This window comes from Rhea americana, unplaced genomic scaffold (genome assembly GCF_003343005.1).
Source record: "Rhea americana isolate MKP2758 unplaced genomic scaffold, rheAme1 scaffold_268, whole genome shotgun sequence".
Taxonomy (NCBI): domain Eukaryota; kingdom Metazoa; phylum Chordata; class Aves; order Rheiformes; family Rheidae; genus Rhea; species Rhea americana.
Window position 1 is genome coordinate 707,793 of NW_028186388.1, and position 24,893 is coordinate 732,685.

Below are 24,893 nucleotides of genomic sequence, written 5' to 3' on the forward strand. Positions count from 1 at the left end.
CGGGGCTGAAGCAGCGCACCGGCTGGGCGCCCGCGCCGCGCACGGCCGGACTGCGGGCGCCGCGCAGGCAGCGTGTGAACACCCGACCCCCCGAGCAATCAGAAACGCAAACTTCAAACTAATTGGCGCAGAGCTTTTATGTCCAAATTGTAGCTTCTCGTACTTACAAAGGTGGAAAATGGATCTCRTTTCTAAGCAGTACATGAAGAAACATTTTCCTGATTAAAAGACAGCTTTTTTCCCCTTTTGCTTTGTTGTTTAGTTTCAAAGAACATTTAAATAACAATATCTGCTAACAAAAAAGGATAACATCAATTAGAAACAAAAAGAAACTGGTTTGTACAATTTCAGTGTTCAAATGCAATGAAATGCAAACAGTAAAAAAGCACACACCGAACCAAACCAATCCCCTAAACCCACATTAAAGGCATCAATTCTTTAAAAAGAAAACTTAGCTGCCTAGAATTCACTTGCTTTTAATAGCTTGAGATATGGAAGGTAACAGAATAAAGATATTCACATGTATCTTTAGACCTTCTTAAAAGTAGTTTAGCTTCCAAATGYTGTATTATTAAGAGGCAGAAGGACAGGATATCCACACCTCTCCTCTGGCCCTCAGACAAAGCCTTCAAAGGTTATCTTTTGGACTTATTCCCCTAGACAGCAGCTGAATCTCAACTGAGAACTGTGTAATTCACTCTCTGAACCCCCGTGTCACAAAACAAACTCTCTGCCTCCAGCCTTCCAGTGGCTTCAAAAGCACATCCAAGTAATGGATTTACCACTTATCATTATCTAGAAAAATACAAGTAGAAATCAAGCAGCTACGTGCTCTTACTGCCCAACAGACCCATCGTTACGAGCACTAGCAGCCTGCTGCCAAAGGGATTATTCCACACGATGTATTTCGTTAGCCAGACGAGTTTCTAGAACGTTCCTCTGCACCTTGGACACGGCATTTCAGCACCACACACCGAAGGGGATAGAAATGTCCAATACCAGCTTATTTTCGCCCGGACATTGGGAGAAGCAACGTGTGTCCTGGATGGAAAATGGTTTAGAACCTGCCACCTTTGGCTCAGATCAACGCAGCGTTCGCTGGGGGTGGCATATTCATCAACAGTGTTGGATAACGAGCTGATAAGCATCACAGAAAAATAATATAAATAGGTAATCAAACATTAATTTAATTTAGTAGTTCCAGTCCAGCAAGAGCCACAATAACAACAAACATTAATCATGGATAATGCTTAGCAGTCTGATGAAGGCGAAGGAGGGAACGAAATGCAGAAAATAACTCTGCTTCCCCTCCTTATAGGAGCTCTCTTGAAGTCATGGAGATGTCACATCTCCAGAGCAACAGGACAGCGTTACCTTTCTTACCCTTTCTTCCCACCCTCCAAAGCCAGCACACCACTTCTGAGCACTAAATACAAGCCACACCACCCTGTTTCACAGCAGCTTCCATGAGATTCTTCCTCATCCTTGGTGATTTAAACAGTGGGTGAGAAAAGGAAGGAGGAGGTGTAAGACAGTCATCTTCATGACAAATGACTATTTGCAGAACAGAGTGTTATTACAGCCACATTTAACATCTAAACATATTCAACACGCTATGATGCTCCTGAGTTGACTAACTGCGGAGCTTGTGGTTAAGTCAGCTTGAAGCGTCAGCAACTCTTTTTCTATCGGCACCAGCTCTTTCCACAAGGAGGTCAGCCCACTACAGGCTACACACAAAAATGGCAACACACTCTGAACCTCAAAAAAACAGTCCACATCTAAATCGAGCGCGGTCACCACAGATGATCAGAGCGCAATTAGTAACTTGGAAAATGAACTCAAAAATGAAAATCACCAGGCAGCTCAGCTAAAGGGCAATTAACAAAAGACAAACTCAAAGTTCAGAGGGGGCACTTTCCTAGCTCCTAGACTTTCCTAAAGTCTAGCAAAGAATTAGCCAGGGCAACACAAGAAAGTATAATTGGAACTGAGAGGTCCCCATTTTAACATCTACCTCTTTCTTGTCCAAATGCATTATATATATCTGACCATACAGGAAATCTTGGAAGGGGTGATGATCTCCATGGCTTAACACATCCTTCCCAGCAGGTGCTGCCTGCAAGCGTAGCCACCCTGTAGGGTTGAGTTGGCCATGACTCACTTCCCACCAAACGTGCCTGGGATGGACGCCGTTGCATGCTCTCAAAGAAGCAAGCACTACCGTAGCAACTCAGGTGATACTAAAACATGTCACATTTTTAAACACTTTCTCATTCCTTGATATACACATGATGGCTGTGAACAGTTTTGTTGCTTCCCATCAGACAGCAGCAGTTTCAAGCCAGCACCCTTTCCTGAGCACCTGCATCCAGGACAGACCCAAGTCCCCAACAGCCTTTGGCCAACGAACCTATAACTATTCCAAAAGTCCTTTGGTGTCTCTGCTTGGCTACAGCAGGAAACAAGTTCCTTTAAATTATTTTTGTACACAGTTGGAGTAATAGGCTGAAAAGGCCAGATTAGCTCCAGCAACTCTCTCGCCATGCCCTGAGGTACAGAAGAACCAAATAATCAAGAGCAAACAGGAATCTGCAAGTTTTGTCAAATGGAGTGAAGCATTAATCTAATCTTCTAAACAAAGCAGACAACCTGGCACTCGCATCAGCTTACCACTTTGCACCTCTCTTCAAGGATTAGCAGAATGCCATAATTATAATGCCCGATCTGATTTATTAGAGGAGGTTGCACAGAAAAGATGACAATTCAGAAGCATAGTGAAGTGAAGCAGTGAGAGTATAAGAAAGGTTTTCAAATTGATCAGGAAATTCTAGGAAAGACTTCTCAATATAATTAGCATTAATTATAATAGCCTTTCCAAATTTGGCATAAACCTATGTTTAACAACACTCAGATGAAAAAAAACACTCCCAAAATTCCAGAAAACTTAATATCATGGCCAATTTTTCTAGACAGGTTGGCAGGAAATGTAGATTCTAGGTATGAACTTTGTGGTTATTAAAAAAACAAAACAAACAAACCAAACCAAAAAAAATCCAAAAAAMCTCCCTTAAAGTTATCTGTATCATTAGCAAAAATCAGTTTCAACTAAGAATAATCTATTTATGTACCCTGGATTTTTCTGTAACTTCATCACCTTGCAAGCCTGAAACTTGTCTGGTTATACAACGATATCAGCTAGGATAATACAAGGTATTTCAAGAAAATCTACCTTTTCAATAAAAAAATGAATTCTAAGTGTGAGTTGTTTGAAGAGGCACAGTGTTTTTAATGAATCGCTCATTACTGACTTTATTGTATACTCTCTGGGAAATTTCTTGTTCTTTTTTATACTTTTTTTTTTTTTAAAATACACCTTACTTTTTGGAAGTTGTTACTACTTTTTCAGGGTAAAAAAGAAGATAAAACAGTGGATGAAAGAAAGATGAAATCAGGGTTTGGGGAATCTGCAAATACTCGGTTTAATCTGTTAACGATTGCAGCCAAACACAAGCTGGAAGAAACAGGTGGTAACAGCTTCATTTTTCAGAAATGACATACAAAGAATCTAAGCATTTGGTAAACTGAGGCAGCAGAATATAAGCACAGAAACTGGAATTTGGCCAGTGTAGCAAAATCTCTTACCCCAAAGGTTTGTAAAAAAGTGTCGTGAATTCCTTACTGGCCACAAATATTTGAAGTTTTATATTTCATGTAGAAGATGCCAACGTTAGCAGCACTTTCCCCCTCCTGAGCAGGCTGAGGAACCAGCGCTCCAGGAGCTCCAGGGAGGCTTTCCTGCCATCCCCTCCGCTGCTTCGGCACGAGCCTGCAGGGTCACTCTGCGAAACAGAGCTGGAAACCGAGCCAGTTTCACATGTACTTTGCAAGTGTTCTTAGGTTGGTGTTTGGGGTTTTTCCACATGAATAATAATTAAAAAATATATATCATAAGCCACTACTGCTCCTAAACATCTTTGATCAAAGCCAGGGCCTTGTGGTAAAATAGATGCTTAGCAATTTATGTTTTTTGAATCCAAGCTTTCACTGAAATCAAAATTCAAATACATAATGTGCATTTATTCACCCATAATAAAAAAGTCATTTCATTTTGCACAAACTGAGTATTTGTGCACAAATCCATTGCACCTGTATCCAAAGGGRGAAGTGAAGCCCTATCACTTGACTACTAGCAAAAACAAACAAGAAACTTGATACATTTTAAGTATATATACTGACAGTTCTGAAAACAAGCCACTTGGTATCACTTTGGGAGTCAGAAAAAAAGAAACATGGCAAAGCTTTTTACTAGAAGCATACAATTATATGATGGGCTGCCTCAATGTCTGCAAGCGGTAAAGTAGTAACATCCTTGCATAAGTTACTTGGAGTGAATTATTCTCACAGTATTTTTTTAATCAAAATGAAGGGAACAAAAGTTAGCTAACTCATTCATGAGTTGCTAACATACAATATAATGAGCCCTTTTGAACAAGAATTCTATAGTTCAATCACTAAAGGTTGCACACAGTGGACAAGTTATGCAGGGGGGTTCCAGCAGATTACCTTAACAATTCTTTCAAATCCTAGAATATTGCAAATCAATGAAAAAACACTTTTTATAACCTGGCAATTTTAGTCTTTTCTTGTTTGGCACACATACAGAACCATTTCCACAGACCAGGAGATGTGCTTTGGTTAAATCAGTTCTTTTCTTTTTCCTGCACCGTGATGAATTAAAAATACTTTTTCATTGAGATATACTTTTCTTTCTTTCTCTCTTTTTTTTTTTTTTTTTTTTTTTTTTAATGTCAGCACAAACGCAAAGGGATCAAGTAGCCCAGCGTTCCTAGTGGCTGCCATTTGGCACCACGTTAACAGACAACTGGGGAAGTGTTTGTTCATAGATATATGCTTGCTGCGCCATGTGGACTTCAAAGTGATGAATGAGCACTGAGTCACCAACAAATCTCCCTGCTGAGCAGCAGTAAGTGATAAACAGCCTGCCAGCCCCGAGTGCCTCTCCTCTGTCACCTCTCTGGCTCTGCACACACATCGCGCTTCAGGAAGGAGCCTCTGGAACTGTCCCCCACAGCATCACAACTCCTCATTTATTAATGCTCTACCACATAACCCCCCCTTAAACTGCAACTTCCTCCAAACTGACTTTCCACTTACAGAATTCTTGAGCATTCTCCTCCTTCCCAATATACTGCTTTGGGAGGGCCCCTGGACTTGATTCACGTGATGGACACACTCGCATCTGCAACTTCCAAGCGCACACTAACAACCAGGGTTTCCCTAAAAAAAGCTATGATCTGATTGATTTTATTTGGGTCTAAGACAGTAGGAGCCATAAGTATGTTGTATGAATTACTGCACACTCAAATTTACAGAATACAAAGGAGCTCTGATCCTTCCTAAATGCTTGCTTTCTACTTTACTCAACAYAGCTCCTCTTTCATTGTAACTTAAAACACTTGTCTGCAATAAAGACCTTCCCCATTTGGCTAGAATTCATGTAAAAGACATTGTCTTCTCCAGCACAAATTACCAGAGAAGCCAGTTACATTAACAATCCCAGTCTACCAGCAGGACRTTTTACAGTGGCCAACGCTACAACGCAGTCGCTTTCGACGAGAAATAATTGTCCTACCTGTTTGGAGAGCTTCAAAGGGAGTTTCTTCTTCACCCGTTCTTTGCCTCGATCTGCCTCTCTCTCGGAGCTCCCAGCATCGTTATTATGGCCATTTTCGCTTGGCTCAGCAGACACACAGTTTTCAGATTCTCGAGGTTTCTTTCCTGGATGCCTCTCCCACTTCTCCTTCCGCTCCTGAGGCTTTAATGACATGTCCTTCTGAAAAGGAGGAAGAAAATTGTAAATTCTTTAAGTTATTTGAGACTACTGTTAAGCATTAAGCAATATAAGTGTTGAGTAAAAACACAAACAAAAACAGCATGTTCCTTCCAGAGAGAACCCAAGATGAATAATGAGGCGCACACAACGCAAACAGTAATTTTAGATTAGATTACGACGAACACTCTCCAGGCTACGTGTTCGATTAATTCCAGAGATGCCAGAACTGGTTATGGAAATGAGTTTCCCTCAGATTAATTCCGGACCCACACATCAACATCACCCCCATCCTGAAGGAAAGCCTTTAACCCTGCTCACCCAAAACAGAAGTGTTTATTTTCTTTTKTTTCCATCTTACTTAGTAACATGTCAGCCCCCCTCCTTGGGCCTGACAGTCTGATTCACAGTCACATTCATATTGAGAAATATGCTTTTAAAGACTAGCACGCATTCGATAAGCTAGCTCGTCTCAGTGGTACCTGAACATCTAACAGAGGGTGAATACTTCTGCACGACAAATGTCTTCCCTRAAACATACGATCTAAACACGATTAACAAAGCTGGTATGTCATGTAATAATTGTTAACATATGGTCATGAGATCAGAGGAGGGAATTACTGCTACTACCACCATCCCTGGCATCTTAGAGAACTGAAGGCTCAAAAAATGGTGCAAATAAACCASCCTCTCCCCCTACACATGCTATTCAGACAAGGAATAATATACCAAACCACTAGATACTWGTTCACTGCAGCTAGTTAGATTCTTTCCCATAAATTTTATTAACTGCTCAAGGGTCAAAATTGAATTTTTTCTGGACTGATTTGCAGACTCTCTATCCTTACTACTTTTTCATGTGAAGTACCTGAATCTGATTAGGAGATACCTTAAAACCACTGCTAATCATGACTAAACCTGTCAGCCTCAGGCACAGAAATGTTTTTACATGCCTAATCCACCCCTTCTGACCTGAACCATTAGATCAGTGTTATTCCTACCCTAGGGGACCACAGCTCCCAGCACTGCTCAGCCATGTTAACACACCTTCACCATGGCAGAAGAACGCATGAAACCATTAGCCCTCTAGTATCTCACAACCTAAAGCCCAACAGAAATAGAAGACTGGGAATTGAGATGAAATGCCCTGCTGATTGCTCTGGATTACTTCCTCCCCCACTCTTCTAATTAGCGAATTGACTGCCTGGGTGTGCAGCACGCTGATTCCCCTTCCTACCGCTCACTGCTTAGTGTTACCTTTCCTTGGAAAGCAAGACGCTGCACTGATGCTTCAGGGCGGCACAGACCTTGGAAGTCGAAATACGGCGAAAAAAGAAATACAATCGTTTCCTATCCCATCCTAGGGCAAAAGACAATTATCCAGCACCCAGATGATCCCCAAACAACTTGCACAGGGTTATCTGGGGCTGGTAACCTCCTGTTAACACACACACACACACAGCAGGTTGCAAAAAACCCCCAAAGATGCAACAACCTTCCCCTGGCCCCAAATTAAAATAAGTAGCAGTGTCTCAGAGGCACAGAGGAAAACAGAATACAGYGCAGCTTGCCAAATTCATAATTAGTGAAAGAGCAAAGAAAATGATTGTCTGGCGTTATTCTCTGTGAATGATAAAACGAGGAGCACCAATTAGTGTCTAGTTGCTTACTTTGGTTTTTAGTTTTCAGATAACACTCTAAAGCAGCAGTTTGAGATGCCACTTAAAAAAAAAAAACAAAGGTCACACTGTCCTATTTATGGTGAAGTTGCTGAGATAGATAGCATCAAAATATGAAGCTCTAGTAACTAATCAGAAAGTAATGCTATGGAAGCGACATCCGTTAACTGATACTCAGCAAAACATCAGAAACAAGTCACCAAAAGCATGCATTTCTTCCTAAAAACGGATGCAGCTGCAACATGAGGGCAGACGCATGGAAGACGCCGCTTCTACCACGGACCGCTGGCGACGGAGGGAGGAGGCAGTGGCACGGCAATACCACCACCTGCCACTCGCTTTTAAAGGCAGAAAACGGCAGTTTGGGTTCTAACCCAACCGCCTTCGCGGGGAATTAGGCCTCCGTTAGTGCTTGGGGAAAGTCTCCCCTCAGTACCCACAGCACGTCAGGGTCCGCTGTCCCGCGCAAGCGGCCAAGGAAGGTGTWCTCCTCCCCTTACTGCATCGTACGAAGTTCTCTACTTCGAGAGACCCACCTTCTCAGCCCCGGCCCGGGAAAGGCTCCCGCTTGGCCCCGCTCCCTCTGCTTCAGCGGAGGCAGCGGCTCACAGGACTTCACCCTCGCTGGGACCGCAGGACACTGACCTCGGCTTCTGCTTGCTGACAGCGGGTGAGAGCCCGGCTGCTTTCCCCGCTCCTGAACGCGGACCTCTCTGCAGCCTCAGGCAGAGAGCAGGAGGGGGCTGATGGGGCTGCTGCTCTCGCCTCCTTTGCTCCCTTTTTATTTACTCTACAAAAACAGCCTTCCAGCAATCGCTCTTTCACTAAAGTTTATGACCTCTGAGTTGGGGACCTCACTTAGCCCAACAGCTTACTATTTTTGGATGTGCATCTGTGCTCGTGTGCAGACAACTGCTGGGAAACTGAAGCGCGTACAGAACACCCGGTGCATCACGGCAGCGCAGAGCGCTTACCAACGCTCCCGGGCTCCAGAGCCGAAATYCCCCCCTGCGGGGGATGCTGCCTTTCTGGCAAACACCTCCATWAGAGCCTCCCTCCCCAGGCAGGTCCAGACCAGAAGTCATTTTTGCCCTCGTCCGTCAGGKAAAACCTAGGAGTTCATGCAGTGACAACATCTGAAGTCCGGCCACAAAGCCTGAAGCACTCTGTATCCAGCCTTGGGGTTTCTGCCCAATCCAGGAGTCGAGAGACCTGTCTGTTAGTAGATCCACACCTATTCTCTCCTCTCAGTTCCAGGACATAGATTGCCAAATCTTGTTCCAGAAAATACAATCAAAACTATTGCTCCTTACTGCTTCCAGATGTGTCTCCTACTTGTCCTCACTTTGAAATCCCTCTCACACCTTCCAGAGCAGGCTCCAGTCTCTCCATCTGCAGTCCCTGGTCTGGCTGGGCTGCAGACTGAGCACAGATGGTTCTCACTGGCTGCTTGGTTACAGATAAAGAAGAATCAGGCTTTCCTTTAGAGTCTCTTTCGTGGAAGTTACTAAATGAAATATTCAGATTCTATCACCTCATTTGCATTTTTGGATGTACAAGTATCAAAGACCACATATACTTCAGTTGAAAACATAATTGCTGCACAGGTAGATATACCTACTCCAACTCTATCTGAAATAACTTGCACATCAACAGCTGTGAAGACGCACTGACAAAGATTCAGACTGGGCTGGCAACCCAAGCACGTAACTTATATTCCACAGCAGATTTTTAGAGTCTGTGATAAAATCTTGGTGAACGCTTTTTCATTGCTGCTTTTGCCCAAGCTACTTGAAGCCATGCAACTGCACCTCCACTTGCAGCATAGCTAGCTACATATTATTACCTGCTTTTCTTCCCGCCACCAGCACCACAGCTGCAATCTCCCAAGATGTTCAAGACGCACACTGCTGTTCACAAGTAATGCTATGAATAATGCAAATCCACGGCCTCAAGCTTGAAATGAAGTCGTTCTTACCCCCTTCTTATGCCTAAAACGCCACACCAAGCAATTTCTGCACAACGGACTCCGCGCTGTCTGTGTGATCAGGAAATAACAGTCAGCCCTAGAGGATCCTGGTGCAAGCCCACATCCACTGCTATCCGCTAGCTGAGTTATCACTGCGTATTTGCTCAGTCCAGCTCAAAGTCTGCCTTAATCCTCTGAGTTTACACAGCTCTTTCAGATTCAGAGAGCATGTAGGGGGAGGTTAGGGTTATAAATACCTTTCATACACAGAATGCTTAAAGAACCTGAAAAAAAATGCAAAACCACAAAGGTAAAAGAAAAAAAAAACACCTCAAGTGTGCTGCTGGGGTGCTGAGGACAAAAATAACATTACCATTAATAAAATAACTACCTTCAACCCTCAAGCACCAGTTAGAATAGCAGCCCTGATGCAAATTCAAGCCCATTACAATCCCTCCRTCTCCATGGCAGGCGGGGAACCGCCGGGCTCAGACGTCAAGCCAAAGACTGGTTACGTGCCACCACTGCCAGGCTGCCTCCGCTGACTTTAAAGGATTTCATGGGCTGATTTCCCAGAAGGGAAACGGCCTCTAACTTCTCTCTCCACAACTACCTCTTCGTTACAGCACTTATTCCTTAARCTGAGGAATATGAAATATCCCAGGGAACAACAAAGGATCCACCCCAGGGAAACACAAAACATGCTCTCTCCGAAAACTCACCCTGCTCTTCCCTCTCTCGCTGTTCTCAACAAAACTGCCGTGGAAAAGCCCCTTCTGATCTGAGCACCAACTCTCCTCGTATCAGCCTTACCATGCAGTTAGCAGTATGGCTCTTAAATGTTTTTTTGNTTTTTTTGTTTTTTTTTTTTTTAAGAGTTCAGGGAGAGATCTTGGCTCAGAGATTAACTGAAACAGACTTGCTTTGAAGCAGTTATTTTAAAAATATTCCTACTGACCTGATACCCRATTTACAGAAGAACGTAGAAACATACGTTGACTTAATTTTCTTGTACTTTGTAAGTAGTCAAAGTACTTTACAAATGCAGAGACAGGATATCTGCTAAGCACAAGCTATTGTCTAGCTGCACCAAAGGTGATAAAGGAGATGATCATCCAAATGGAAAAGAAAATGCTGGGGATATATACAGTAGAAAGATGCACAAAAGAAACGAACCTTAAGGTCTGGATTTGAAGATGGCTCTGCAGAGAGGAAAAAAACATTCCGACAATAGGAGCAGTGCAGGAAAAGATRAGCAGCTAAGAGGCAAATGAAACGAGGAAACAAGGAGAAAACGGGGAGAAACATGGGACGGGAGAAGAAGTCACTGAGATATCAGGTGGGATCATCACGGCAATTGAATTTGAACTCAATGTGGTTAAAAGGTAGAAAATGTAAGCAGAGATTAAAAAAAAATGAAAAAAGAAAAAAAAGTCCCAAAACACACGGAACACAGAACTGGTGGGAGAGGACGAGAAGCGAGAGGGCTCTGCTTCAGACAGGCTGGGGAGAAGGAGCCTGCAGAGCGGGCAGCGGAGCGGAGCGCGGCCGAGGCAGGGCCGGCGGCCGGCAGCCCGGCGAGGCTCCGCTCTCCCCACGGCTCGCGGCCCTGTGGAGGCACCTYCAGCCGGGAGGCTGCTATTTTCACCGAGGGGGAAGTTCTCGCTTTTCCTGCAGTATAACACATGCTCGTTTGTTTTACTTTTCTGCCCTCTCTTCTCCCCTACTGCAAACTTCACTAAAAATGTAACTTAAACCCTTCGCCTTTCAGCCAAAGCCATTAAAGCCTCTTCTCTTTTTAAAGAGGAGGAGGAAAAAAAGTGTCCAGATTTGGAATGACTTTTCTCACTTTGACCCTATATTCAAGCAATGCAATCAATATCAATTAAAAGGATTGCAAATGAAATMCTTGCTTGTTTAACCTTAGACTGCAATTCCCCTTTCCCGGCTGACACGTTCCAGATGAGTTTGGGCCTTGCTTTTTAAAACGCATCGCATTTGCTCTGACCTTGTCAAACGTTCAGCTCAGGAATAAGATGACTTTTTGACAAGACAGTTTTGGAAATGTTAAGACATTTGAAGCTGCCACTGTGTTGCAGGTTTATGATATACGATTTAACTTAAAAAAAAATAAATAAAAGTAGATGAACCAAGAAACTCAGTGTAATCAAAACACTCAAATTTACTATCAGACACTGCACTCCTGTCACCTATGAAAAGCTGAAACACAAGCTGCTAAATGACCACTTACATCTCCCAGGAACTAAGATCTTTGCTGCTAGCACTTTGAAGACACTGTACCAAGTAGAGGTACCCTTCAACAAACGCTACTGCAAGGCAACATAGCTGAAAATTAAAAAAGCAAAGTTCAGTATCACTGTACTTGTTAATGCATTTCAACCCACAGTATCTGCACAAGGTTTTAACCACTCTTTTTGAATGCACAAGAACTGAATAAACAACATTGAGACAGCATTGAGCAGTAACTGTGCTAAAAACCCAGGGAGAAAGAGGTTGGCACCGTTTTCTTCCTTCTCATTTAGGTGGTGGTGGGGAAACAACCCTCCTCTCCCTCCACAGTACTGGTGCTGTGTACCAAGTACCTGGATATAGAATATTTAATGATAACTTAGGGACAATAAAAACACRAGTGTGTGCAGCAAACACCTTATCTTTACAAAGAAATCGCCCATGTTTTTGGTGTCAATAAAGCCGCTGCACCCGTCGCGGAGCAGGGCCAGCACAGCCTGTCGCCTCTGCCCCCTCCGCAGCTCCGCCAGGAAGCGGCTTTCCCTTCCCTCCCCGACCTCCAGTCTGCTCTCCAGAGCCCGCGAGGCCTCGCTGCAGAGACCTGCTCACGTCTTCCTCGCCGCCRACTCCAGACACGCTGCACAGCTATTAAAACTCCCACAGGTGCTTGCTGTCCATCAGAAAGGAAATGATCCCATTTTAAGCCATCAGTATTTCCTCCAGTGATGGCAGTAAATGCCCAGCGAGCGCTTGCAGAATTACTGTCAGTGGAAAGTGTGTCGGAGAGCAAGGGAGCTGAAATGATTGAAGGGAAGCGGGGGCACCATTTTCAGGTGGATGCAATGAGCCGTAGCGCAAGCCCAGCCTGCCCGGCTTTCGCAGTCGGTGGGAGCGCAGGAAGGGACCGCTGTACGCTCATCGCAAGGCCAACCTGCCCAGCTTTCACAGGAGATAAAACCATGCTTAGGCTGAAGCCACTTTCAGCCAAGACTGGGAGCTCAGCCTGCCCGGTTTACGCACCACGAAGGATTTGGAAGGATTTGGATATGCTTATCTGACAGCACCTACTTCAGCTTCTTTCAGCTGCATCATCCCACTGCTGAGCAAAAGCACGAACGGAGAGCGGACCTCCTGCAGGCTCAGCGGGCACGCAAGGATCCAGCACTGCTGCAAACTCCCCGCTCACGGTGGTGAGCAGTTTCCAAAGACGGCAGAAGAAGATGGCAGCAACTCTGCATGCCACCCTTCCAGTGTCCAACATTTTACATGGGAAAGACTATGCATAACATCCTCTTTTTAAAGAGGATTGGGGGGTATCAGTATCAGTTAATTTCCCAAAGTGAGCAGCAAGGCCAGACATGAACCCCAGGCCCAGTGTTTTGGGGAACRTACTACTCAAGAGCGCAAATAAAGAGTCCTCAGCCGACAGCCAGCAATTCCAAGAGTCTCTACAAAGCTGCACTTAAAAACGTAATTAAACTTCTCCCCCTCCTCCCCCTCAAATGGACTATTTAAACCACATTCAGGTTCTCCTTCAGATGGAACAGGACCTGGAAAAGCAGCTCCTTGCCTGAAGCCAGAAGAGGCCCCGTCATGGCCCAGTTTCAGTCCTCCCTTGCAGTGAAGGTAGCACAACCCTGAGCCTCCGGCTCTACCAGCCGGCCCCACGCCGCCAAAGGAAGGGCCACCAAAGTCCCATCTGCACAAACCGATGCTTTTACCATTAACAGTTTTCAGCTAAGCTGGTCAGAGAAGAGAAAACAGGAAGCTGATGCTGAATGACAGATGCCTGTAGCACATTTGTCACTATGTGCCAAAACGCTTGTAAATAATAGCTAACTCTTTAAAATTAGTAACAAAATGGGAAACTACAACCACCTCAACTTCTGCTGAGACAGAGATGTCATGGTTTCACGAGTTGGACTCCGAAAACTGAGCTGAGCCCTGAGGCTGGGCAGATGGATGAGGTACATGGCTCATTTATCAAAAGCAGGTGCCTAAATTGGTCTCCTCAATCTATACTTTAGCATTTAAAGTTTTGATTCTCACAGGGTTAAGTATCAAGAAACAACATGACTGCATTGACTACCATGTAAGGAGCTTCATACTTATCCACATGGCCATACCTTTACGTAGCCAGGAATCTCAGGCCTATTTTCTCAAGTGATTCAAAAGCTTCCACCCACAAAGCACAAAAGCAAAATTTTAATTTATTTTCTAAGATTCCTGCTTTAGTCACATGTGTTGTCTCCACTTATTTTTAGATGCATACTTTTAAAGCATAGCCATGRAAAAATGTACTGCTCTTAAGGCAATACCACCTAAGGAATGAATACTTCAGAGAAAGCCCTCACGTGGTGGCAGTCAGCTGCCGCACAAAGCAAGGCCTCCAACACCCATTTGCTTTGTGACTAGCTGTGGATGCTGGATTCTGCTACCTACTTACGCTCTTTACTGCCAGCCCACTTGGAAGAGTGTCGCTCCCAACCAAGATGCAGCAGAGCAGACAGATGAGGGCTCTTCAGCTGCTTAAGAGCAAAGTCCAGAGCTTAGCTTGAACCGCAGTTCCGCACAGTCTGCATGCAGCCAAAGGACATGGCATCCAAAGAGATGAATGCTCACACACTCACTTCTCCAACTCTGCTGTACGGGTGGGAATCTCCAGGAGAAAAGTCAGCCATATCCCGAATCCCTGGTGCTACACGATAAATTAATTCATGCTTACATACTATGACACTAGAGGCATTTTAACCAACTCTGCAGTTGCCCTCAGCGGCAGACAACAATTTCCAGCTCAGCTGTGATGAGGTTTAGAATATGCATTAAATAATTAGTCCTCTGGTAGTTTCTTTTGGTTAGAAAATGAACAAGAAAAAATAAAGAGATCCAGCAACAAGAAATAAGTAGAAGACATCCACTTACAAAAACAGCAGCCTAGAGCATATTAACTCAACCTAATAGGAAAACTCTGAGTGAAATGACTTCTAACATGATAGAAACGCCTTTCCAAGTGTCACATACACTAATGAAAAGCCCAAGACAGTGCGCATCTGTGCTATCCTTGCTCTTCCTTAAATGTGCTGTTAGAGAAATGTGTTTCACAACAGAGGTCTACAGCTGCCAGTCTTGCCAGCAGCTATGTTCTTCCGCGCAGAGTGGCTTAGCACACCACGTGCTTGTGAGCAACTAATCTATAACTAGTTTGCTAGAATAAACAATAAGCAGCCAAATGTTTCCATATATCCTTAGGGCTTCATAGAGTAGTTCAAATATTCTGATATGTGTCAGGAATGAGACATTCATTTATATCCAAGGCAATCACTGATAAAGGGGGAAACACACAGTACAGTAGCAGGCAATTTTGATGTATTCTACGTAATAAAACATCTTCACTTGGAGAGCTCAAAGGTCATTAATAGATTTTCATATGTTTACAGACAGCAGCAATTTCAAGCTTGGTAATTTTAAAACTGCATGTCAGTCTCTCAACTTCCAGCTGTTATTTCAGCATTAGATAATGAACACAATGCAAAGGTTACACAATCATTTGAACCAGCTTATGCTGTAGATCCAGGCACACAAATCATTATTAAATTCTAATTACATATATATTATTTTACAACTCTTATTAGAACAGCAGGGCAAATCCTCTTTTTATAAAGAGATCAACAGTTTAGAAAAAGAGGCCATAAAGGCTATTTTTCATATGACAAAAGAGAGTTGCTCTCTCTCTCTCTCTGTCACCTAAAGGGCTACTGATTTACAATAGTCTCAGAAACACAGCTGCACTTTGGTGCATATACAGCTATCAGTCCATATTTTGCTCAAATACAGGATTTGAACTAACATACAGATATTAACGTCTACTTAAAATAATTGTCTTTGATCAAAGAACGAACGCGTCTGGTGGTTACCTAGTATGCTGCCTGAATGTACTCCTGTTTTCTCCTTATACAAGTATTTTGAAATTGAAAAGACATCCACTAAAACCTATGGATTTCTCCCAAGAAGGATGTAGTTCTCAGCTAAATCTTTGTAGCACATCAGGCTTTTCTAGTTTAATCACCTAATCTCACTCCCTGTATCACATAAGCTAAGGAACAACATTATCGAAATATGGAGTGGTCTTACAGAAATTTTGGAAGCCCTACAAGCGGAGTATCCCATTACCAAAAAATAAAAACCATGTTTTACTCTTGCCTCTTTTTCCCCYCTCCGTTCCCAGGCAGTGCAAAGCGCTACCCACCCTGGTTCAGCCTGCCCGACCGCAGCTGTCAGTCACGCAGCATGCAACTTCAGTGGGAATTGAAGACTCTCATGCCCAAGATGCAGCTTTGAAGCAAGACAGGCCAGCGACGTCCCTTTGTGTGAGCGAGGGCTCCTGCAGTGACAGCACCGCTCTCCTGGCAAAATGATGTCTCTCTAATCCCCAGAGCATCCCTAGCCAGCAATGAATTTCACACTGGGAAATTCCATGCTTTGACATTAAATAATTCCAGCTGGGATTTTCAAAGGATAAGAGATAGGAATCCAACCCCATCACATTTCAATAGGAAGCCCTTAAGGTTTACTTTATTTTGTTTTCAGAAAAGAAACTCAGATTTCATTCTCATTTCCATCATATTTTCCTCTGGGAGATGAACGCGAGAGCAAGAATCTGAGGGCAAAAGTGATGCTAATAGGATGTCAAACTTCTGTAAGACTGACAAATGACAACACCAATTCTTGAGTACATCAGTTTGCAACATGTGATACAAGAAAGAGCAGATAAATCAGCACTTCCAYTAAAATTCCTGACAAAACTGAGGATTGGCACTTCTGACTGGTTAGTCTCATTTCCACTAAGGAAAGAGTAACCAAGCAAACACTCCACTAGGACGGTAGACAATTAAAGCTCAAGAGAGAACAAAAACAACAAGCTGAAGAGAGGAGAACATGTGCAGAATCAAAATGCTGCGATTCACTTATCCAAGCATGTAAAGTAAGGCCTCGGGCAGGCAGAGCTGATAGGACAATAACCGAGCGCAGAGAAAGACATCAGCAGAGCAGGTGCCATCAATCACTCCTCCTCGCAGCCTCACCACGTCCAGAGGAACACTGCAAGCCTTCTCCTACTCCACTATACTTTTGGGGGGGGCTGGAGCTATCCAGGGCCTCTACTTCCTCAAACCACGCTAAACCATGCTTCTCTTTATGCTCGGTTTTCAGATCCAAAAACTCTGCTCTCTGCACTTTAACCAAAACCAGAAACCAAAGGCTGGGAAGCTTGCAGAACCTGTTCTCACCCTTCCTGAAACAGTGCCTCACCAGTCACACCAGAGAAAGGCACATTTGTGCCAAGCTCTCCGTTCACGGCCAGCCCTCAGCTTCCAAACGCAGTGAGGATTTCACACACGGCACAGAGCAGCAACCTCCATCACCGTCAGCCCGCTCAGGCGCGTGGCTCCGAGGGCCTGACTCGGTTTCTCGTTCACCATTCGCAGCACCTTTTTGACGGTATACATCAGAGTGAGAAGTACTGGTGCAGCACGCACAGTATTTATTTTTTCAAGAGGGCATAACACTTCGATAAGAAATAAAAAAAAAACCAGTCAACGTGAGAAGGGTTAAGACAGAACGGCTTCAACCAGCGTCACAGCCCACGTGGGAGCAGGGTTTTTGTGATTACTTCTCTAGCCCCTAGTAAGCCACAATCTCCACTAGCTATCTGCTGCCTTATGTAGATAACCCAGACCAGAGCAGCTGACAGGGCAGTTACATTACACATGCACACGTGCAGGCGTGCACCACCTAACACCTCTCAGGGCTGCCGCTGCGTGAGCGAACGAGAACGGGCACATCCCGAGTTCTCCTCCTGGCTCTGACACCCGCTCCCAAGGTGACCAGATGCAAGATACCCTGTGAAAAAAAAGTTACTGTAAAATCAGGTAACAGTTGCAGTACAGCTCTCAAAGGTGTCATGATATAAAGCACTTTCAACACGAGAAGAGCTATAAAAGTGCTCCACAGCTGCTGTTTATTAATAAGGCTCTRACTCTCATTGGGGTGGTTGCCCTTGAAGCTCTTGGTGGCCACCCCTTCCAGCGGCATTTCACGTCTAAGCGGCGTGACACCACGTGCGTGTCCAAAGCCTCACTGGCGGGCAACTTCTCTGGAAAGAGCTGCTCCTTTCCGACCTTCATCTCAGGAGACCGTTACCAAGCAACAAAGCGTCTCCAATAGCTGCAAAACCCTTCGGAGCTGCTCCGAGCGCCGGCTTGGAGGGATTCCCAAACGCTGCTGCCCAACGGGGTACAGCTTCTGCCTTGTAGCCTCCGGTAATCTTGCTTTTATGTGTAAAGCAGCTCCTGTCAAGGAATTCAGGGAGCCCTCTGATAGCAAGAACGGCAGATAAAAAGATAGTATGGAGAATATCAGATTTCAAAGAGCAGATAAAAGGGCAAGGGAAGGAAATTTCACACATCAGACCAGAAGTAGTCAGTAAAGCAAAAAGGATTTTAAAACACAGCAGTTTCCAGGTCTTTGTTTTAAGTGAAGGATATGGATTTGCCAAGCTTCCCACCATGACCAAGCAAAATTATAACTGTAAGTTCTCAGATTTCAGCAAGATCCGTAAAAGTAGGTGATCTGAGACACCACCACTCTTACTGAAACAGAGCCAAAAAACAAAAACAAAAAAACTCAAACTCTTGCAGATTGGGCTGACAATGATTGGGCTTTGAAAACCAAGATGACCACTTAAACACCAACCCATTCCACAGGAGGTGGCAATTTGGAGAAGGTAAGGCCATATTAATTAACATGTGCTTAATGGTATTTCTTCCCCCATCTTTCTCTCCACATGTAGTAGACTTCCCATCTTCACATTAACTTGTTCATACAGATGAGGTTTGTGGCTTTTAAATCCCATTAGAGAAAGCCTTCCTCTAGCAAAAAAAAAAAAAAAAAAAAAAAAAAAAAAAAAAAAAAAAAAAAAAAAAAAAAAAAAAAAAAAGCACGTTGAGAAGGGAGTTCTTTCATTTCTTTCATTATTTATAAATATCACCACCATATGGCTTTTTTCATGCCTTTTTCATCAACAGTTCTTAAAAGTGCAATACAAAGGGAATCAACATTGTGAGCTCTATTTTACAGAATGTGAAATTAACAAAAACCAAAYAACTTGTCCCCAAACAACCAACCCTTTAGCAAATCTAGGAAGATAATCTGTATTTCCTAGATTATACTGGGCTCCAGGAGAACTGAGAGCCAAATGACACAGAAATCTCCTTCTGGCACTATAAAGTAAAATCCAATGTTTGTAGTAGACACAGGATCTTTCTAGGACACGTGGTAAACGCAAACATAAATATTGGTTACAAAAGAGGCAACAGGTGGGGTTTGTTCAGCTTCAACCTTACACACTTTTAAGCATCTTAGACAAAATCAGCTTGAGGACAGTGAAGACAACATGACCAATCTATTAAGTCAAGCTCTTTGCTACTGAAAAAGCAGAACTGGCAGCTCCTCTTGGCTTCTGAAATATGACACACAACCTGGCCTTTCTAACGTGCTACTTTGGATGGCACCCAAAGCCAGCACCATCTGGCCAGCATGCGCATATGTATACCAAGACAACACTCCTGGCTGACAGATAAATGACATATCACTGCAGCAACATGGACTTTAAATCTTTTCAGAGTTTGCAAAGACAACTAAGCACTCTGGAAACAGAGGCCAGTTAAGCAACTTCGGGGTAACGAGGGCTGAGAACTTCCTGTACATATGAAATGTGGGTAAACATTTGCTTTGTTTGTAGAAACCACTACCAATACTACAAAAATACGCAAAACGCTTTTCCTGGTGTAAACTCAAAGCAGAGGGTATCACATTTCCTTCCCTGCCCAAAAGCTAATCCTCAAATTCAAAAGTCTGATTTTTCCACCCCTGTTTTGGCATTCAGTCTTGCATGACGCTCTCCTGGCATCACAGGGCAGTCAAAACCAACATGTTATTCCACGGCTTAGAGCTTCTTAAAGCTTGGCCTCCCTCTATGGCGCAGACCAGTCCCTCATCCTCTCCAGCTGCCAGGACACAATGCACAGATTTTTCTAAACTCTGTTTCTAGCACTAAACTGATGATTTGGCAGTAAAGAAATGAGGATAGTTAGGTAACAGCATGAGTAGCAATCTGTCCAAGAGAACAAGTGGGATGTCTCATATCACATCTAACATCCAATTCTGCATTCACCTACATGTTTTTATTCAGCTGTTAACTCCAGTGAGATAAGGAGAATCACACTGGTGGAAAAGAAAGAACAATCATTAACTCAGTTTATGCCAACTGAGAAAAATAGGAACCACCAAGGCATTTAGCAAAATAGCTACTACAGCTATACCACAGTTTAAGATTGTATGATTCCACCTATCCACCTTGTCCTTTTTCTGAAGGTCACCATCCCCAAAACAGAAGACACAAGTGCACATATGCTAGCTTGATATGATCATACTACAGATTCAACGGGAGAGCCATTCGAATGAGCAATCATTGGATTGAAACATCAGTAACTCAACTGTGTCAAGATTATGGGGATAAAAGAGCATTTAAATATATATATATAGAGAGAGAGAGAGAGCGCGCGCGAGAGAGAGAGAGAGAGAAGGAAACTATCCCTAAGAACATGATCAAAGGCTCCCAAATCATCCTGTTTCAAGTTTTAGAGATGCCAAGCTTGAAATCTAAACAATTTCCTCATTAAGAGTCTAAAGGGATTTCTTAACTGTCCATGTTCCTGGGTCCTATCATTGATTTGGGCCTGACAGCCACATCTTCTCCACATAGTGGAGCACATTAAAAGGCTGCATCAGAAAGCCCAGGGAAACACAAAGCACTGTCACGTGAATGCAAGAGAGATGATTCCTCCTTGCTGGTTATCTAAAGTTTAAATGCCACAATAACTGGAAAATCCCTCTTAACAATTATGAACAAGCCAAGGAGGGCTGACTCAGAGTGATGGCCCAAAGCGACGTGGCCACTTTGAAAGCTGAAGTCCACAAGGTTTCCACTTACCATTCTTATTTGGTACTTATGCACTTGGTACTATTTGATACAATGCACTTACTTGAAGAGTAAGGGCATCTAACAGTTGTTTTTGTGTCCTTCCTCTTCGCTGAGATACTTGACAGCATCATGCAAGTCTTTCTTACTGCTTCCTGTCTGGCTTTACAATATATTAAAAGGAAGACATTGCTGATAAACCACATGTATTTTTAAATTCTTAAGTATCTAAGCAAGCAAAACAGAAAGACACTTCCTTTGCATAAAGACGGCATTTCAAAAAGAAGAATCAAGTGAACGAGAGTCTTTGAAGAACAGAGACTCTGGGAACTCCAAAGATTAAAATGTCATTTTCATTTAGTGTTAACTATCCTCCACCATCCCAAAAGATCACACAGTTATTATGCCTTCCCCAAAGATGCCACTGGGAAAAATCTTTTATCCTTGCTCTAAATTCCCTCATGAACCCATCATGAAAGTTTCATGTATGTGTTAAAACACTGGAAGCTCATTAGCTTCCAATCCAAATTATACCTAAAGGGTAAAATTGACTTTTTTTTTTTAAAGCATGGAATAATTACAACGGAAACATTACTAAAACAAACAAAAAAAGAATTAGTCTTTTTTTTCCCCTCCAACAATTCAGATGTACAAAGAAATATATATATGGTCAATAAACCAATCCTACTTCTTATAAGGAGGACTTTACAGTTCAGGCCAATTTTAACAGAAAAATCTAGAGTTTTAGCATTAAACCATGTTCTGGTTTTAACCTTTTAAACTATTAACAAATCCGTTTGGCAACTGTAAAACAAATGGGGATAGAAATATTTAAATACATTTAAAAAATTAAGATTTTAGACAAACTAGTCAAACTCGGTCCTATGCCTGACCCATTTTTCATTCGCTGAGATCAACTTGCTTTACAAAACGAGCAAACCATCCTCTCCTCAGTTTTACACGCAACGAAACGCCAAACGGAGCACCTTCTCCCAGCCCCGTCCCCTCACGCCTGATCTCTGCTCTCCCTGCTCCACAGCGCCGGCCTCGAGCACGACAGCACGACAGCGACCACAGCCCCCAGCGGTGCCTCCCCCCAGCGCCGAGGACCACCTGGACGGGCCAGGCCAGAACGGGTCCTGCTGCTCCGGGCAGCCCCCGTGGAGAGCTCTTTTAGGCAAGGTCCACTAGCTTTGCCCTCAGCATGCACTTGCAACTTCCCCTTATCTAATCTCACTTTATGGTACTTCACAGTATCGCAGGGTTGGCATTTAAAACATTTGAAGAAAAAAAACAGGCTGCACAAGCAGAGAGAGAGATTAGAGTTAAGGCGCTAATCGTCTCAGCCCGGGGAGGGCAGCAGCTCCAGCGGACGCAGCAACCCCAGCCCGCACCTCCCTGCGGACAGAGGCCACGGGCAATCTCGCTTYCCTTCCTTGTGTCCAGGAAAGGTTACAAAATCTCAGAGGAAAAGGCTGCATCAGTGCTCCTGGTGCAGCGCATCACCCAGCAGGACAGACCCCGTCCTCAGCTGGGCCCACCTCAACGGAGGCACCAACCCTACGGCGACCCTGCGCGGAGGGGCTTCAGCGGTCACCGATGCACGACCGGCACGGACCTCAGGCGGCAGCACACTGASCTGGACACGTTTGCTGATCCAGGCAGCTGCGGAAACAGCAGTATCGCGCACAGCGGCAGACAGCAGAAATCAGCTGCCAACGACAAAGCGATGGTGACTGCCAAGTCAGCAAAGCCACCGAAAAGTTTTTCAACAAATGGTACCTTGAACTCCATTTCAAACACGYCATGGAGTGAAGAATGAGAAAAGAGAAAACACAAAGGGGAGCTGTAAAAGAAAAATTAAGCCCCCTTTTCCCCTTATCGTGCCAAAATAAAAATAATTTCAAAAATAAATTAACATTATAAAAGAGTGCAAGGGATCCATAAGAATCATAGAATCAGTAARGTTGGMAGGGACCTCTGGAGATCATCTAGTCCAACCCCCTGTTCAGMAGGGTCACCTAGAACATGTTAGACAGGGTTGCAAAAAGGAACTAAGCCCTATTCAAATTTTGCACTTCTGAAAGTTGGCAGATAAATATATTTGCTGAACACCACTCATGCTACAATGCAGAAAYGCATTTATAAACTCCTGATGAGGGACACGTGCTACCATCACAAAGCCATGTCCTTGCTTAAGCCAAACCTTACAGCGCACTGTGCTTTTATGCAGCTAAAACAAAAGTACTTTTGTAATAAATCATATAAAAAAACAGATYTATCAGAGAAATACTAATTTCTCAAAGAACCTAATTTCGTTTTTTATTTCTGAAGAACCGCTAATTCTTTAGGGCACTTCTGTTCTTTGACAMACCTTCCCCTTGCTTTCCCTGTCTTTTTCTATTTACTGGATTACAAGCATTTTGGAGGTTTGGAATGCACGGTATTTAACATTTTATAGAAACATCTGCCAACAGAGCTGCTAAACACTCTTGTACAGGAGACGAGCGAYGTTTACTTAGACATGCTGCTGACGTTTCCCGCAGCATTTTGATCCCGAGGCATATGCAGCCCTTCCAAACAATTTAGCATGTGCTGTGGAAGCACAGGTCTCAGAAAAGCGTAGCTGAAAGTAATTGAGATTGAAATTTCAGGATCCATCACAGGAAAAATATTATCTGTGCTCCTCYGAAGGCTCCAGGCGGAACAAGCAACTAGCGAGAAAACAGCTACGGTAATTCCAGCGTACCAATATTTGAAAGGCTTGAAGGAAATGGCAATACGGCTCCCGCGACTGGGACAGTTTCACGAACAACCAGCAATGCTGGTTGCACTAGCGAGCGTTGCAGGACGAGGATGGCATGTTGCTTCAGCAGCCCTAGGAGCGCAAGGTGCAAAATTTACACCAGAAATGAAGTACGTGCTCTTGAGGTCTCGTGGCAGCAACGCAGACACCCTGGGCTTCGTGCTCATCCTGCAAGTGAGCAGCTCGCCCCTGCGCCCAGCTCGTCGTGGGGTTCCCGCTCGGCTGTGGGGGCTCCAGCCCGCACCGACRCACGGGGCGCCGGGTCCACCGCGCTCTGCACCCGCAGTCACTGCTGGATTTCATTACGCGGGACGGAGACCCACCACCACGCTCCGGCTGGGCTTCAGCTCTCTGCAAGCGGAGCTGGCAGAGGAGGGAGCTTAGCCAGCCTGCAGCCCCTGCAGTTCATAACCTGGTGGATTACTGTAAACTATCAATTGATCAGAGTTAAATCACCTTCAGCTGCCACAGCCAATCCCACACGGGTCATGAATCTGCATCCCTAGCCTCTGTGCCCTTGTTTCCTATCTGTAAARAAAGAGCAGCCCTTCATTACACCGTTAAAACCATTATGCTGGACTACAGAGTTTTCAAGCTATGTAAGTACATAAGCAAGAGTGACTTAGCCTACATCCAAAGGAAGAAAAACTCCCAGTATCAGCCAGTACTGAACCTAAAGCAATTCTGCCAAAAAGGCAGAATCCCAAACTCTGCTGTATGCTTTTGACATCTGGTCCCTAGAAGCAAAGCGTAATACTTTCAGCAACAGATTATGAATCTCTGTATACAGAAGGGATTAATGCAGCTTGYTGGTTATAGAGATTAAGGRAAGGAGGAAAAAAAAGAAAAATGAAAAAAAGAGAGAACTGTGAATTAAAACTAACCACACAAAAATTAAGGGTTTTATTAAAGGCAGCAGTCTTAACAAAACAAGTAAAAAAAAGCTGTGAGCAGAAAAGGAAATCATCTACTTGGGCTGCATTTACTCGCTCAGCAGCATGCATTTCATTCTCCTCCCAAAAGGACGCTTTTGCAGAAGTAGCCGATTTACTTTGCTCTCGGGTCTAGTGAACAGGGAGGATACAGGGTTTCAGTGYGTTGTTTAAGACCTCTGTAACCTCCTCATGGGGAAAAAATGGATCTTTGCCTGGAAAGCTTGATTCTGTATAGTAATGGCTGTGCCACTGAGAGAGTCTTTTCTTCTGATGCATGTTGCTTTTAAGTTATTTGTGTAAATAACCACGTCCGTTACCCCCATCTGGCTTCCACAGGGAAGCTTTTTAACTGTGAAGAAAAWA

The 24,893-nt window shown here is 43.9% G+C and overlaps 1 protein-coding gene across 15 annotated transcripts in view; it reads right to left on the reverse strand.

The window, feature by feature from the left end:
- FBRSL1 (fibrosin like 1) overlaps window positions 1-24,893 on the reverse strand; it is a 549,095-nt gene that overhangs the window by 389,632 nt on the left and 134,570 nt on the right. For all 15 annotated transcript variants that reach the window (XM_085307916.1, XM_085307915.1, XM_085307913.1 and 12 more), the window contains exon 2: window positions 5,657-5,857. In XM_085307916.1, coding sequence (XP_085164042.1) covers window positions 5,657-5,857 — 201 coding nt within the window. The remainder of the gene's footprint in view (window positions 1-5,656; window positions 5,858-24,893) is intronic.